We start from the raw sequence: 15,475 nt of genomic DNA, 5'->3' as shown, positions 1-15,475 counted from the left end.
TGAGGTATACATGTTGATAAACTTCTGTTTTTCTCTTATTAATCTTTTATTACAGAGATCTCCGCTAAGAATACAGAAGGGTAGAGCTAAAATTCCTTCCCCTACATGACAAGATTTAGTAATTCAGTAAGAGGATTTTTCCAGAATCTTGGCACACTCGGCAGAAATACTAAAGATGTGACCAGGTGCTCATCGAGGCCCTGGGGGAAGCTGGCTATCAGCACATCAGAACTCTTTCCTTCGGGGCCACAGAGCTCTGGCAAGCAGAAATCCTGAAGTGCATGGTGCAGGGAGGGGGCAGAGACAACACAGCATCCAACCACCCAACCCCTTAACCGTGTGCCTACTTTGTGAGCCAGATACACACTCCCACCCCTGTTAAAGAACCTGAGCCAAGTTGCCTGGAATGTTCTCTGCACAACTGCTCAGACATTACAATTACCAATACAGCCTTAGCTCATGCTAGCCCTTCTGCTGGGAAATGCTTCTCCTCATTAGACTCTACCTTAAAAATTCTACCAGTCTTCCAAAGCACAGCTCAAAAGATGCCTTTTTATTCACTTATCCAAAAATATTTGCTGAACGCCTACTTATTTGAACCAGACTTTCTGGGGATACCAGGAGGAAGAAGGAGTACAGAGTCCAGTGCAGGTAGCAAAGCAAATAAACAAATATTGAAATTCAGGGCGATGGGGGCTATTATAGAGGCGTGTACAAAGTAGGGTGGGGTCCTAACGCACACAGCCTGCAGGGAAGGAAACTGACCACAGTTAAATGACTAGAGTAATTGCAATTTGAGAAACATGAAGAAAATAAAATCCATTAACATGAAAGAAAATGACTGAAGGGTCAGGCGGTCAGGAAAGCCCTCTCTGAAGTGACACTGAGCCCAGAGTGGGACAACAAGAAGAACTTGGCCATAGGGGGATTTGAGGGAGCAGCCAATGCAAAGACCTGAAAGGTGGGGATGATACTGATGGCAATGACCATAGTGGTTTTAGGAATGGAAAGAATTTCACGTGTCTGGAATGTGATGAGAGGGGATTGGTGGGAGGTGAGCCAAGTTGAGATTATAGCATAAATAAATATATATATATATATACACACACACACACACACACACACACACATATATACATGTATATTTTTTTTTACTCAATGTTATGTGAGAATATTCTTGGTTGTGAAAAATGATTTATAAACACTTTTAATGGCTGTATTAAAAAATCATCATATAAAAAAAGAAAACTTCATTCTGTTTTTTAAAAATATCATATGAGGTACACTCCTGTTACAGAAACAATCCCTGCTCAGCAGAAGTCAATGGAGGGAAGGGCAAAAAGCCATGGAAGTCAGGCTAGCCCCTTCCTGCAGGTGTCCTCATTGCCACTTCTGGGCCCCTGTGGTCAGTGCTCAAAGTGGCAGAAATGTCACTGACCAAACCCCAGGGACTGTTGGTAAGTCCTGTTTCCAACATAGAGAGCCTGAGCCCCAGAAACTTCTCCCTTTGGATTTCTTGTTACCTTCTTTGTATTGCCTGTCCATTCTATTCTGACTGCAATGACTGGAGGAGAAACCATGTAAATTCTGTTCCCTGATACAGATCACTTCCTTAGCTCCCATTTGCAAGGAACAAGCAATGCTTACAAGGCCCTCTTCCGGTAGCTCTCCTTTCTCCTCTCCTAGCTTAGCTTTTTGCTTCTGGCTTCTCTGGAAAGCCACAGGACTCCACCAGCTTCTCTCTGCCAACATTTTAGTCTTCAGGGCTTGAGCTGCATGGTCTGCGGAATTCCTGTCCATACTCATGTATCCACTTGTTGGCCACTGGGGGAGAATAGGGAAGAAGAAGACGAGAACAGGCTCAACAGAGCAGACAGCAGTGATGCTCGCTCCCAGGGCTGTGTGAGGACCTGCTTGCATTCTGCACCCTACGCAACTCGCTTGCCCTATCTTCGTCCCAGCCCTGCTACAGACCACAGGATGTTGCTTCTAGCAAAGATAAATAGCAAAGAGGACATTGTCCCCTAGAAAAAGTCTTTGACAGGGCCTGTCTACTGTAGACTGATTCTCAAACCTTGGGTACTAAGGTCACTTACTCTTTATTCATGTAGCTCCTAAAAGTCCACCTTCCCCCTGGTGCCAATCCAGAGTAATGAGAATAAAGGGGTGGCTTCTCCTGGCAATTCCCTATCTCAGCACGAGAGTCTCTCATCTATTTCTTTTTCTGTCATCAGAACTACGTGGTTTTGGACACATATATGACATAAATACATCTGCTGCTTATTTATCTCTTCCTTGGTTGACCATCTCCTCACGGGGAGGCACTAAATGCTACACATAGTAGCTCGATGGTTCTCTCCTTGGATTAGAGGGCTGGAACTTAGCACCATTTTCCTCCTCAACTGTGCTCAGAAAGCAAGGCCTGTCTGGTCAGGTCAATAAACTTTCACTGACAGCTTCTCTGTGAGAGGATCTGTCCTTTAAGGCTTCTCAATCTGCTGGGGGCAACTAACCCAACAACCTGATCATCTCAATATAATGTGGCACTATAATGAAGCTATTGGAATGGCAAGGCTATGCTATTTTCCATCCACCCCCTATTTCACTTTACTCTGAACCCCTCGCCCCATTCTTATGCCCAGAAAGGCAGGCCTTACCCCACTTATCTCCCACCAGGACAGGACAACCAGCATGAAGTGTGTCTCCATCCCCTTCACCACTCCTATGCAGATTCCACCAAAACAGTGCTGCATTCTGAAAACAAAAGGGCCCACCCCAGAGAGGGTAAGCCCAGAATTTCAGTCCTTTGGAAGTACATGACTAAGGCAAATGCATGCATGTCATTAAATGAGAAAATTATCCACGCAGATTGGAAGCAAGGCATGCATAAAATGGCACAAAATGGCGTAAGTTGCCGTTCACCCATTCATTCATGCATACATCATTTATTGAGGGCATTCTCTGCTCCAGGCTCTGAGGATGCAGAGACAAATCATGTCCACTTCTGCTCTCAGGAGCCCACAGTCTTAGTGGAGAGACAAAACATAAAAACAAACCAGAACAAGACGGTGTAGCAAGTGCTAGGAGAAAGGTGAATCCCGTGATGTCATGGGATCACTGAGGAGAGGCACTCAGGAAAAACCACAAAATGGAACAAAATATTCCTTATACAATTAAGAACTTAATTCAGATGCTTACCCTTCCTTTGGCACTTACTAATAACACCCCCAGGAAGCAGGCATTATCATAACTCCCAACTTTAGCAGCAAGGAAGCTGAGGCTTAGCGGCTTTAAATAACGCAACTAAGAAGGAGCACAAGACTCAAACCCAGGTGTTTTGACTCCAAATGCTATATGTTCTTTTTGATCCCATACACAGCTTTTTTTTCCCCCTATACAATTCCTATACACTTAGTTTAACCTTGGCCATTAGAAGCAGTTTAAACCCAAAGTAATGAACAGCTTCCCAAGATGCACTGACAACATCTGCATCCCCAAGCCCAGAAGAAACACCAATCCCGAGTATTCAGAGATTTCTGCATTTTATTATGCGGTACTTATCTTGTGCCTGGCACTGTGCTAAGTGTTTTATAGGCACAATATCATTTATATATATTCATTTCATTCCTGAATTAGGTAGGGGCTGTGAGGGAGCTTGACTGGTCTGAACCAGGGGATGAGGGAGGAGGGAGTAAAACCTCTTATCACATGGCCCTCCTCTGTGCCTCACGTGATGTCATAGCTCTTATTGCCATATTTTGTTCCTGCCTGCCTGTTAACTTCTCTGTGAGCTCCTGGACGACAAGGACTATGAGTTTTTGTCTGTACCCTCAGTGCCTTCGGCCCTCAGTGTTCAGAGGATCCAAAGGTCACTAAAACGGAGTTCTTACCTTGAGGAGTTTATTGTAATAGAGAAGGCAGACGTGTTATCCAGCTACTTGCAATATAAGTAGTCATAAAATTAAAAAATAGAGGCACAAGTATCATGTGGCCATCCACATTGAGGAATTACCTTTAATTTCGAGAATCAGGGGAAAACATCTTTTTATCCTCCCTCCCAGGAATAAGCTTGCAAACACAGACAGCACCAAAGCTCGAGTGTTAGTTCTGCACTTTTATTACCACCGTGTGCTGGGACCAGATCCCCACTCACCTTGACCACAGGCACGCTGAAGTTGGCGTAGATGAAGGCGGTGGCTCCTCCAGCTTCCACCGAGCTCAGCTACAGTGCCAGAGAAGAGCCAGCGTTGAAATAGCCCCTGACTATCCAACTCTGCCCTACCTGACATCTGATGTCATTTCCACATAGATTCCTTCCTCTATTTCAGCTCTGGGAGAAATACTTATTGAGAGACAATGACCCAATTTAGGAATTAAGGAAGACTGCTCAATGGCATCAGTGTTTGCCCGCAGGGCCACAAATTGGAAAGCCTTTAGGAATTCCCCCTTTATCCTTCCAGCTAACATCCTTATTGAGGGCTGCAGTAAGTAGATTCGAAGTTTGAGACCCTCAGGAAGAAATCTAGTTTATTATCACAACCCAAGACACACACACGCCCCTGAAGTACAAGTTTCATAAACATTCTTAGATGAGATACCCTTTGTTATTTTCCATTTTATTTCATTCTATTCTAGTTCCGATTTCTCAAATGCCAACCACATCCACTAAATTAATTTCACAGCCCACGAATGGGTCATGACTGTGGCTTGCAGAGCACTGTTTAGATAACAGTTAGTTTTCAAAGTTGGGCATTGTAGGAACCACTGACTGCAGCTGTGGCATGTTTCCCACACCACTCATCTCTCTCTAGGTAACCTCAGCTAAGGAGTTTCACCACTGGTATATTCTAGAATTGTGGATATGTTCTCTTAATATGAAGTTTTTTTCTGATTGTCAAATATATAAATAATTTTAAAATACAGGAAAATACTTAAAAATATTACTCATCTTATCATCGAGGAAAAAAAGGCATTGTTATAATTTACATACTAGTAACTGACATTTACTCAGCATTGACTATATGCTAGATATTATACTAAGTCCTCGTGGATATCCTACTTATTCCTCACAACAGTCCTATAAATTAGAATTGTTATTGTTATAATTCGCTTTTTACAGATAGGAAACTGAGTCTCAGCTTAAGTACTTCACAAAAGGTCACCTGACTTCCTCAGTGACTGAGCCTGATTTAACTGAGCCAATGCTAACTACAGAGTCCCTGCTTACAATCTTTATGCTACACGCTTGAACATTCAGGTTATTTCCAAATGTTTACTATTATAAACAACTCTTAATGAGTAAAATCATTTTTTCATCTTATGCTCTTCTCATAGGAAAGAGTCTGGACCATTAGTATTACTGAGTCAAGAGTGTGTGCATGCGTTGAATACTTTTGATACATGCTGCACTAGGAGCACATGACAGTGCCAGTCTTACCTCGCCCTGTCTATCAGAACAGTCATGGATCCCACCACATTCACCTGTCAGGGGTTGGGAAGCTGGCACTTGTTAGAAGAAATTGAATTGACGTGATGCTTCAGAACCTGGTAATGGCAGTGGTGATTTTTAGCATTTCTTAGCTCCCTGTGATTTTTAGCATTTCTTAGCGACCTTTGAGAAGGTCGATGAGAGCAACAATTTGGCCCTTGTGTAACCAACAAACTAGATGATTCTGTTCTAACTCCTGCTGTGGGCAACTATGGGTTTACACAGGGGGAACCTGGACTTTCCTGCATTCCTGTACTTGTGGTTTTGCAGTATGGTAGGAAGGAATGACTTATCCAACAAACTGAAAAGAGAACCTGACCTGTGTGCTATGAAGTGCCTGAACAGGATTGCGAAGTCGGTGGGGTAGGACTAAAGCTTTCACTGTTTTGTACTGGGACTGATCTTATCCAATTTGAACAGAAAATTACAAATTTGATTTCAGCTCAGTCCTCTGTACATCTTATACATTATTTTGTCCCTGCAATATAACTCTTAGGTTCTCCACAAACCCTATGCTTGTTGTTAGAAATGTTTATGATGGTCTTTTCCCCAACCTGAAGGTGAAAGAATTGGGCATAACCTAGCACTTCCTAGGTCCCATGATGCCAGTGCCCCTTTAAGGGGTTCTATACTTGCTTGTGGGGTACAATGATAGAAACATGCCGGATAAAACTTTATAGAGTGATGTTCCCTTATGTTATTTCATCAGATCCTCAAGACAACCCAATGGGAGGCACAGGACAAGAAAACGAGCTCAAAGAATTGATGTAGTTTGTGCTGAGGCCACATATATCAAGCGGCAGAACAAGAATTAGGTCAACTCTAAGTGCATTCCATTCCACTGTGCAAACCCAAAGTGCATTCCAATCCACTGTCACAAATGCTTAAAACCCAAATGTACATGCACATGTTTGTGTGCACTCACCCCCCCACCCCCCCATATACACACACTTGCATTTTGCCATTTAAAATTGCAGGGCTCTTGCATCGATGCTACCCTCACCATAGTAACTGGACCTCTGTAACCAGGGAACCAGTGGTAGGAGATATTAGGGAAGTAAAAGACAGGGAGATACTGGCCCCTAGATGTCCTACTCTTTGGTTGATAACGATATTCATCACTGTCTGTGACCACCCATGCCAGCTTGAGTCATCAACCAGAAATGCAACCAGCTGCAGGCAATAAGACATGCCCCCTGCCTGGAGAGCTGACGTCCCTCTGCCTGATAAGAACACTCAGAATAACCGCTAGAGGCCAGACACATTGGAAGTGATAGCCTTCCAGTTCTGCAGGAAGTAGAAAACTGAGTCACGTGAAGAAACACAAAGGGATCACCAGCATTACAGACCATAAAGTGTGGCCTCTAGTTGTCCTTTCTTGGCTGTACTGTGGAGACAATACAGCACTGACAAAAGAGGGAATGATAGGGTGGGGTGTGTCTGCTATTCCAATGAGCCTGAAACAGGACTTCATCTTTGGGTGTTATGCAGAGCCCTTCTACTAACATGTTCAGTGAACAGTAATACACCTCTTATAATTTAAGTGACAGACGACTGAAATTATGACTTGCCCATAGAGAATGAAGTAAACCCACACGATTTGAAGGGAAGGGGGTTGGTGAGATAACAGCAACTGGGTTCAATTCCTGTAGGATCAGGTCAGAAACTAGGAGAGGAGGCCAATTTATTTGTTAAGGGGGTTTAATGCCGATTTTACTGAACATTTTATGGGGAGATAGGAAAGAGAATTTTCACTGCATATAAGAGAGCATCTCAGTAGGCATCTCTATTCTTCCATAATCTTAGGTGTCTCATTTGTCTTTCCTCTTTCCTGTCACGGCTCTACAACCTCATCTCTGGGTCCATGCTTTCCAACACCAGTTAGTCTATGGGACTTCAAAGAGAAAGACCTTCACATTCTCTTCCTGTGTTGGTCAGGAATCTCTTGGCCTTCAATGTAACCCCACTTCCCTTCCTAATTACTGCCTATGAGAAGGTCATATTTAAGTGTATGCAGTATAAGCTCTTTGCAGGCAGGAACCCTGACTTATATTTCTTTAGCTCCTATAGAGCCTAATAAAAATGCTGTCTGAAAGTCACAAGTCTCAGAGATTTTTGCACTGTATAGATAGACAGATAGATAAAATCAGTATCTGATACGGTTTTGAAAACCATAAAATAAAAGCAGTATAAATAGTCATTAAATAAGAAGCTCTGGTCCTTCCAAAGCAAGACTCACATAGATCATAAATGTTGCAACTCGGTTCCCAGACTTCATTCTGTACAGTGGACTGGTTGGTGACTGGGACAAAAATAAAACATATCATTATTTTATGCACATGGCACCACAGTAACAGTCAGGATTCTAACATAATACAGGGAGGAAAATGGGGGTGTCACAGAAGGGCTATAGCCTTGAGCCACACCTAGTTGAGTACCCACCCTTGCTGGCAGGTACTCAATTACTGTTTTTCTTTTACTAATTTATCAGAGACTCATTTAAATGAATTGTATACAGTTGATCCTTGCACAATATGGGTTTGAACTGGGCAGGTCCACTTGTACATAGATTTTTTTCAATAAGTGCTGTAAACATGTTTTCTCTTCCTTATGATCGTCTTAATAACATTTTTCTTTTATCTAGCTTGCTTTATTGTAAGATTACAGTATATAAAACATAAAAAATATGTGTTAATCAATGTTTTATGTCATCAGCAAGACTTCCAGTCAAGAGTAGGCTATGAGAAGTTAAGTGTAGGGGGAGTCAAAATTATACAGATTCTTGACTGTACAAAGGGTTGGCCTGAGTTGTTCAAGGGTCAACTGTACTAATCAAACAGAACTGCTTGTCAGTAGTGAACGTACTATCTGAGGTTAACTGTACCTTTGGTTCCAGTGAAATAAAGAAATTTGCATATACACTATTACAGATAATTACTCTGTAGGAACTAGGAACACCAAGTCGTAAGACTGGAGTTCCCAGTTATTTGCCAAAGAGACACACTCTTTTGACATAGAACAGTTTAACTGAGATATAATTTACATATCATAAAATTCACCCATTGTAAGGGTACTTTTTTCAGTGAGTTTTGGTAAATTTTACCAGTTGTGCACCACTCGCACAATCCAATTTTAGAGCACTTTTCCAACTTAAAAAGTTCCCTCATGTCAGTTTGTAGTCAGTGCCTATCCCACCCTCAACCCTGAGCAACCACTGATGTACTTTCTGTCTCTATAGTTTGCCTTTTCTAGAAATTTCATAATAAACAGTCTCATAAAATATGTAGTCTTTTTTTGTTTGGCTTCTTTCACTTAGCATAGTGTTTTTTTTGTTTTGTTTTTTGGCATAGTGTTTTTAAGATTCATCTATATTGTTGGGTATATCAGTGGTAGTTCATTCCTTTCTATTGCTGAGTAGTATTCCATTGTGTGGATATAGAAAAATGTGTTTATTCATTCACTTGTTGATGAGCATTTGGATTGTTTATAATTCTTAGCTATTATCAAAAATCTGTTTTAAACATTCTTGTACAAGTCTTTTTTTTAATTAATTTATTTATTTATTTTGAGAGAGAGAGAGAAAGAGAGAGTGGGGAGGGGCAGAGAGAGAGACAGGGAGAGAGAGAAATCCCATGCAGGCTCTGTGCTGTCAGCACAGAGCCCAGTGCAGGGCTCAATCTCATGAACTGTGAGATCTTGACTGGAACTGAAATGAAGAGTCAGATGCTTAACCGACTGAGCTGCCCAGATGCCCCTCTTGTACAAGTCTTTGTATGGACATATTTCCTTTTCTCTTGGGTAAAATACTTAGGAGAGGAATAGGTGGATCATATGTAGGCGTATGTATAACTTTTTCTTTTAATTTTTGTAAATGTTTTATTTATTTTTGAGAGAGAGAGACAAAGTGCAAGCTGGGCAAAGGCAGAGAGAGAGGAAGACACAGCATCTGAAGCAGGCTCCAGGCTCTGAGCTGTCAGCACAGAACCCAACACGGGGCTTGAATTCATGAACCATGAGATAATGACCTGAGCTGAAGTTGGATGTTTGAGCCACTCAGGCACCCCTATATGTATAACTTTTTAAGAAACTGCCAAACTATCTTTGAAAATGGCTGTACCATTTCACATTTCCATCAGCAATGTATGAAAGTTTGAGCTCCTGCACACTTCCATCAACATTTGATATTATCTGTCTTTGTTATTTAGCCACTGTAATAGGAGTATGGTGCTGTCTCATTGTGGTTTTAATTTTTATTTCTCTGATGACATTGAGCATATTTTTGTGTGCTTATTACCCATTCATTTATTTTATTTGGTGAAGTACCCATTCAAATAACCTATTTCATTATTAACCTATACATAATATTAATTCAAATCCATTTTTAACATATTATTTTATTTATTTATTTATTTATTTATTTAATTTAAAGTTTATTTATTTATTTTGATAGGGTGGGCAGGGGCCGAGGGAGAGAAGGAGAGAGAGAATCCCAAGCAGACTCTGCATTGTCAGCACAGAGCCCAATGTGGGGCTCAAACTCACAGACTGTGAGACCATGACCTGAGCCGAAATCAAGAGTTGGAGACTTAAGCAACTGAGCCACCCAGGCACCCCTCAAATAAGCCCATTTTTTAAATTTGAGTTATGGGGTGCCTGGCTGGCTCAGTCAGTAAAACACACAACTCTTGATCTTGGGCTTATGAATTCAAGCTCATAAGCCCACACTGGGCATAGAGCTTACTTAGATAGATGATAGATAAATACATAGACAGATAGAGATAAAAGAAAAAATTGAGTTGTCTTATTACTGAATTATAAGTTTTTTATATATTTTGGATACAACTTTTTTTACCAGGTATACAATTTATGAGTGTTTTCTCCTAGTTAGTGATTTGTCCTTTCATTTTCTAATGGTGTGTTTGAAAAGCAAATGATTGTAATTTTGATGAGGTCCAATTTATCACTCTTAATTTTTCTTTTATGGATCATGTTTTGTTATCCTAAGAAACTTTGCCTAGTCACAAAGATTTCTCTATGTTTTCTTCTAGACATTTTATAGTTTTGCGTTTTACATTTAGGTCTATAATCATTTTCAGTTAATTTTTGTATATGGTGTGAGGTAAGAGTCTAAAGTTGTTGTTGTTGTTGTTTTGCAAGTAGATACCCAATTGTCCCAGCACCATTTGTTGAAAAGAGTATCTTTTCCTCATTGAATTTCTGTGGCACCTTTGTCAAAATTCAATTGGCCATGTGTGGGTTTATTTCTGGACTTTGTTCTGTTCCACTGACCTATGTGTTTATCCTTATATCAATACCACACAGCCCTGATTATTGTAGCTCTATATTACGTTTTGAAATCAAGTAGTGTTGTGTCCTCCAACTTTGTTCTTTTTCAAAATTTTGGCTGTCCTGGATCCTTTGTATTTCCATATACATTTTAGGATCAGCTTATTAATTTCTATCATTTCTTCTAATTTTGATAAAGTTTGGGTTATTGATCTATAGATCAATTTTGGGGAGATCTTTTAATCCTTAAAAATTACTTGCTCAATACACATCAACAAAGATGGGCAGTTGAAATCATGTGGAAAGGAAAGTGACTGTAAAAAGGACAATCTTCACTGGGAAGTCCCTGGATGAAACAAGACAGAAGACTACATGACAAGCCACATTTTTCTCCCCACTAGCAAATTTTAGAGAGGGGTGATTGTGGCCCAAAAGGAAATGAGTCAGCAGCAGCCTGCTTGAAACCAAGGCTTTCAGATCTTCCTGCAACAAGAGTCTTTGTTCTAAGATTTCACTTGGTGTTCCCTGAGAGCATGTTAAGGGCTCTGCCTCAGAGCAATTAATACCCTGGTTCCCTACCCCAGGAGATTGATCATTGGCCCCATAGTTACCGTAGCATGGTCAAAGTGAGGCTCATAGTGACCACCGATTCCATAGTTCACCACCTGGAGATACTCTGCATAGGGAGGCTGGACATCAAGTCCTGTGAGGGCACCAATGCGATGATCAAGGGTTACCAGCAGTGGGTCAACAGTGTCCTTCAGCCAGGCACTAAAACACATCACAGGTTGGAGCATCAATGATCTGATGCCAGAAATGACGATATGTCTGTGAATGAATGAGTTATATTAATTGCCAGAAAGAAGGATGCAAGGAAGGAAGGCAGGCTGAAGAAACAACATAAGCACAGACATGGAGGTATAACAATATAGAATATGCACAAGTGTGAAAGCATTTGGTCTATGAAAGAAGTAATGAGAAACAAGGCTGGAAAAGTAAGTTCAAGACATGTAAAAAGCTGAGGACACCGTGGTCATAAAACTGGTCTTTGCGGGTAGTTGGATAATCAGTGAAGGTTGGTGGGCAGGAAAGTGATTTGGTGATTAGGAGTTCACTGGTGACCTTTGAAGGACCAGTTCCAGTGCAGCTGTGAGGACAGAACCAAAATTCAAACAGATGCAGAGTGATGGTAGAGAAAAAAGAGGAAGTAATGAGGGTCTCAGTTTCTTTACCTGAAAAGTAAAAAGAATACCACCTACTCTGCTAAAAGCAATGAGTCTAAGTAGAAGGTCGAATTTTCTCTTTGACCCTACAGTGTCATAAAGGTTAGAAAAGCAATGAAGCTGAGGCCATATGGACCTTCCAAAGTTTATAAAACAACTCCTAATAAAAGGTCACAAAATGTACCAAAGAAGTTAAGCTAAATGATTCTGAATCAAAGCTTTCATTATTCACCTCACTTCCCAGACAACAAAAACTATTCACCCATCCTGGGTCTGTCCTCCCCATGGATGCTGTTGTCACTGTCTCCCTTGGCTCCAATGGGGACTCATCCTCTTACCAATCCTAAGTCCTGTCTTTACAGTGCAAATCAAGGATTGAGGGAAGAAGATAAAGCTGGATTCTCAGCTGCTTCTGCCTCTCTAGAAGCCATCAGGTCCAGAGATTCCGGCCACCCTTCTTGCCTGAATGTTGGCAAGTCATGCTCTGAATATGAGTCAGGAAGCAGGAATGGAATCTTATAAAGTCAGATTCCAAATGGGGACAGGACTGAATCCTCTGGAAAAGCAATCCTGATTAGGAGAATAACTACACACTTATTTTCTGGTTTGGGGCATAGAAGTTTTGTCAAGTCTTTCCCTAAGGGCCTCCTAGTTAAGTCCTCAGACCATATAACCTGTCATAGGCCCTTGGGTGAGAGGAGTAGAAATTCCTCCCTCTCAACAAGAATGTACAGATACAATACATGAACTACGGATTCTCTAGCAGCATCTCTGGATGGCTATCGCTGACCTTCCATTGTGCCACAGGCCTGAGGACAGGCAGCAAGGATGACCAGAGTCCCTACAGGGAAGGACCTCTCTTACCTTTTGCTGATGCGGTACTCCACTGGCAACTGCTTCTCACCTGATGCCACCACAGATCTCTGTAACTGATGTGAAGGACGTAAAAGAAAGTACAAGTGGTTATGATGTGAAGGGAAGGACTGTATCATTTCCATAGACGTGCCCCTCTCTTCAGTGTAAACCTAACAATCGCCAATTCCTCCTTAATTTAGAAATATTTTGCACATGCCAAAAAAAAAAAGGTGGGAGGCGCCTGGGTGGCTCAGTCAGTTAAGCAGGACTCTTGATTTCCGTTTAGGCCATGCTCCCAGGGCCGTGGGATGGAGCCCCGTGTTAGGCTCCACACGGGGCATGGAGCCTGCTTAAAATTTTCTCTTTCTCTGCCCCTCCCCCATTCTTGCGCACTCTCTCTCAAAAAATTATTTTGCTCATGCTACAAATTTAGTGATAGCTATCAATCTCGAAAATAAGCAATAATAAATGACAAAAAAAAATCTGAGTTAAAAATAACCTTTAGCATCATATCTGGTAGCCAATAAGCACTCGATAAAAGTTTGTTAACTGAAATAAAGTACTATTTGAATCCCTTTTGTATCTGAGATTGTCAGTTCTGTCAGAACAAGGCTGTTTCTCACTCTTCTTTGTCTCCTAGTGGCACAGGGCCTGGCCCAAGGTAAGCACTCAGTGTTTGTCAAATTAAATGAACACCTCTAACAAGGAAATTCCCCACCCTCGGGCACAGCCCTCTCCTCTGAACAATTCCCACAAAGCCCTTCCCTACAAAGAATCAAAATCTATTTGGCTGCAACTGCCTTGATTATGGGGGAAAAAAACCTCAAACAGGTTCAAAGTCATTAATTTAACTGTTTCTATTTTGTTCTGAATGTGTAGATATAAATTTTAAATTCTTTAAGTTTATTTATCTATTTTGAGAGAGAAAGAAAGCACTTGAGCAGAGAGAGGGAGAGAAAAAAACCCCAAACAGGTTCAAAGTCATTAATTTAACTGTTTCCATTTTGTTCTGAATGTGTAGATATAAATTTTTAATTCTTTGAGTTTATTTATCTACTTTGAGAGAGAAAGAGAGCACTTGAGCAGAGAGAGGGAGAGGGAATCCCATGCAGGCTCTGCACTGTCAGTGCCCCCACTGCAGGGCTCTATCCCATGAACCGAGCTGTGAGATCATGACCTGAGCCAAAACCAAGAGTCAGATGCTTAACTGACTGAGTTACCCAGGTGCCCCGAGGGAGATGGAGAAAGGGAGAGAATCTTAAGCAGGCTCCATGCTCAATGCAGAGCCTGACACAGGGCTTGATCCCACAATCCTGGGATCATGACCTGAGTCAAAGTCAAAAGTCAGACACTCAACCAACTGAGCCACCCAGGCGCCCCAGAAAGAGAAATATTTACATAAGGATGTGTCTATTTCTGCATCTGTCATCAGAATGTCAGCTCCATGATGGCAAATCTTTTGTTATTACTGTGTCCCTAGGGTCCAGAGAAAGCCTGGCAGGGAGTAGGTCCTCACTATTGGTGAAATGAATGAATGAATGAATGAACTAGAGTCCTGTGCTTAATGACCCAGGCCTGGCATTTCACATGCATTCAGAGCAGAACACAGGGCAATGAACTGCACAAGACAGACACCTTTCCCTTCTTGGAGGCTTCTATAGTATTATTGTTCCTGCTAACCCAGGTAGACAACTTTGAAAAAGTCTCGTCCTTTCCTTGGACCCATTACCCTCGCTATAAAACGCAGCATGTGAACAACACATTCGTGGGAGGTCCTCTCAGCCTGTCCTTCTATGGTACCAGGATGCAGGAAATCAGTAGGTGACTGATAACGCTTCTGTCTAGTCCTTCACCCAGCATCCTCCCCTGAGCCCTTTGTAGAGGAGAAAGGAGACATTCTTAGAGGAGTTGCTCCCTTACGTTTTTCTAGGGCAACATCAGTGGTTTAAAGAAAAATCCTAGGGATACTCCACTCCACCTCCCTCCCCATTAAAGAACCATCTTGCTCTTAATTCCTTTAACATTTATTGTACACCAGCACAGTCATTCGCTTTTGGGTGCAGATATTTATTGGTTATTCTCTGTGCTGAGCACAATGCTAGGCATTGAAAATACAACATATGGAGCAGACATAAGTCATGCAGTGGGGCCATAATGGACAAGTTCAGGGCACTAAACAAACATTAAGAAGGAGCATGTAGTCCCTTCTGATGGGGGACAGGAAGGCTTCCCAGGATGCGCAGAAGACAACCAGAATCATACAGGTCAAAAGAGGCCAAGGGAAGACTGATTTAGGCAGAGAGAAGAGTGTGTGCAGAGGCGAGTGGGAACATGGCCTGTTCATGGAGGTGCAAGTTGTTTAGTGTGGCCGGGGTGTCAAGTGCAAGGGGCACATGCTGTGGAGGGGGTCAGCAGCACGCAGGCCAAGGAGCATTAAGTGACATTAAAGCGACCCATAAAAGAGTTTAAGCAAGGGCAGCCTTTTAAAGATTACTCTGGCTGCAATGGGCATAATATGGGGCTAGGCATTTCAAGAAAGATGACGTACAATCCCTCCTACTTTACAGTCTAGGTGAGGACACAGGATGCTAACCCTTGAAACAGCTAGTAATACTAGACAACA

General features: G+C 41.8%; 1 protein-coding gene across 3 annotated transcripts in view; it reads right to left on the bottom strand.

Annotated features, from left to right (window-relative positions):
- Positions 1–1,181: 1,181 nt before the first annotated feature.
- Positions 1,182–15,475, bottom strand: part of P4HA3 (prolyl 4-hydroxylase subunit alpha 3) — a 41,978-nt gene continuing 27,684 nt past the window's right edge. For 2 of the 3 annotated variants that reach the window (XM_058687783.1, XM_058687780.1), the window contains 6 exons: positions 12,862–12,926; positions 11,386–11,545; positions 7,728–7,790; positions 4,154–4,222; positions 2,658–2,754; positions 1,182–1,824 (listed from right to left, as the gene is read on the bottom strand). In XM_058687783.1, the coding sequence (XP_058543766.1) occupies positions 1,754–1,824; positions 2,658–2,754; positions 4,154–4,222; positions 7,728–7,790; positions 11,386–11,545; positions 12,862–12,926 (525 nt within the window). In that variant the 3' untranslated portion in view covers positions 1,182–1,753. The remainder of the gene's footprint in view (positions 1,825–2,657; positions 2,755–4,153; positions 4,223–7,727; positions 7,791–11,385; positions 11,546–12,861; positions 12,927–15,475) is intronic. The other variant, XM_058687782.1, reaches the window with a different exon arrangement.

Source organism: Neofelis nebulosa, chromosome 10, assembly GCF_028018385.1.
Source record: "Neofelis nebulosa isolate mNeoNeb1 chromosome 10, mNeoNeb1.pri, whole genome shotgun sequence".
NCBI classification, from domain to species: domain Eukaryota; kingdom Metazoa; phylum Chordata; class Mammalia; order Carnivora; family Felidae; genus Neofelis; species Neofelis nebulosa.
The sequence above is the reverse complement of the archived record's forward strand: the minus strand, read 5'-3'. Positions and strand labels throughout refer to the sequence as shown.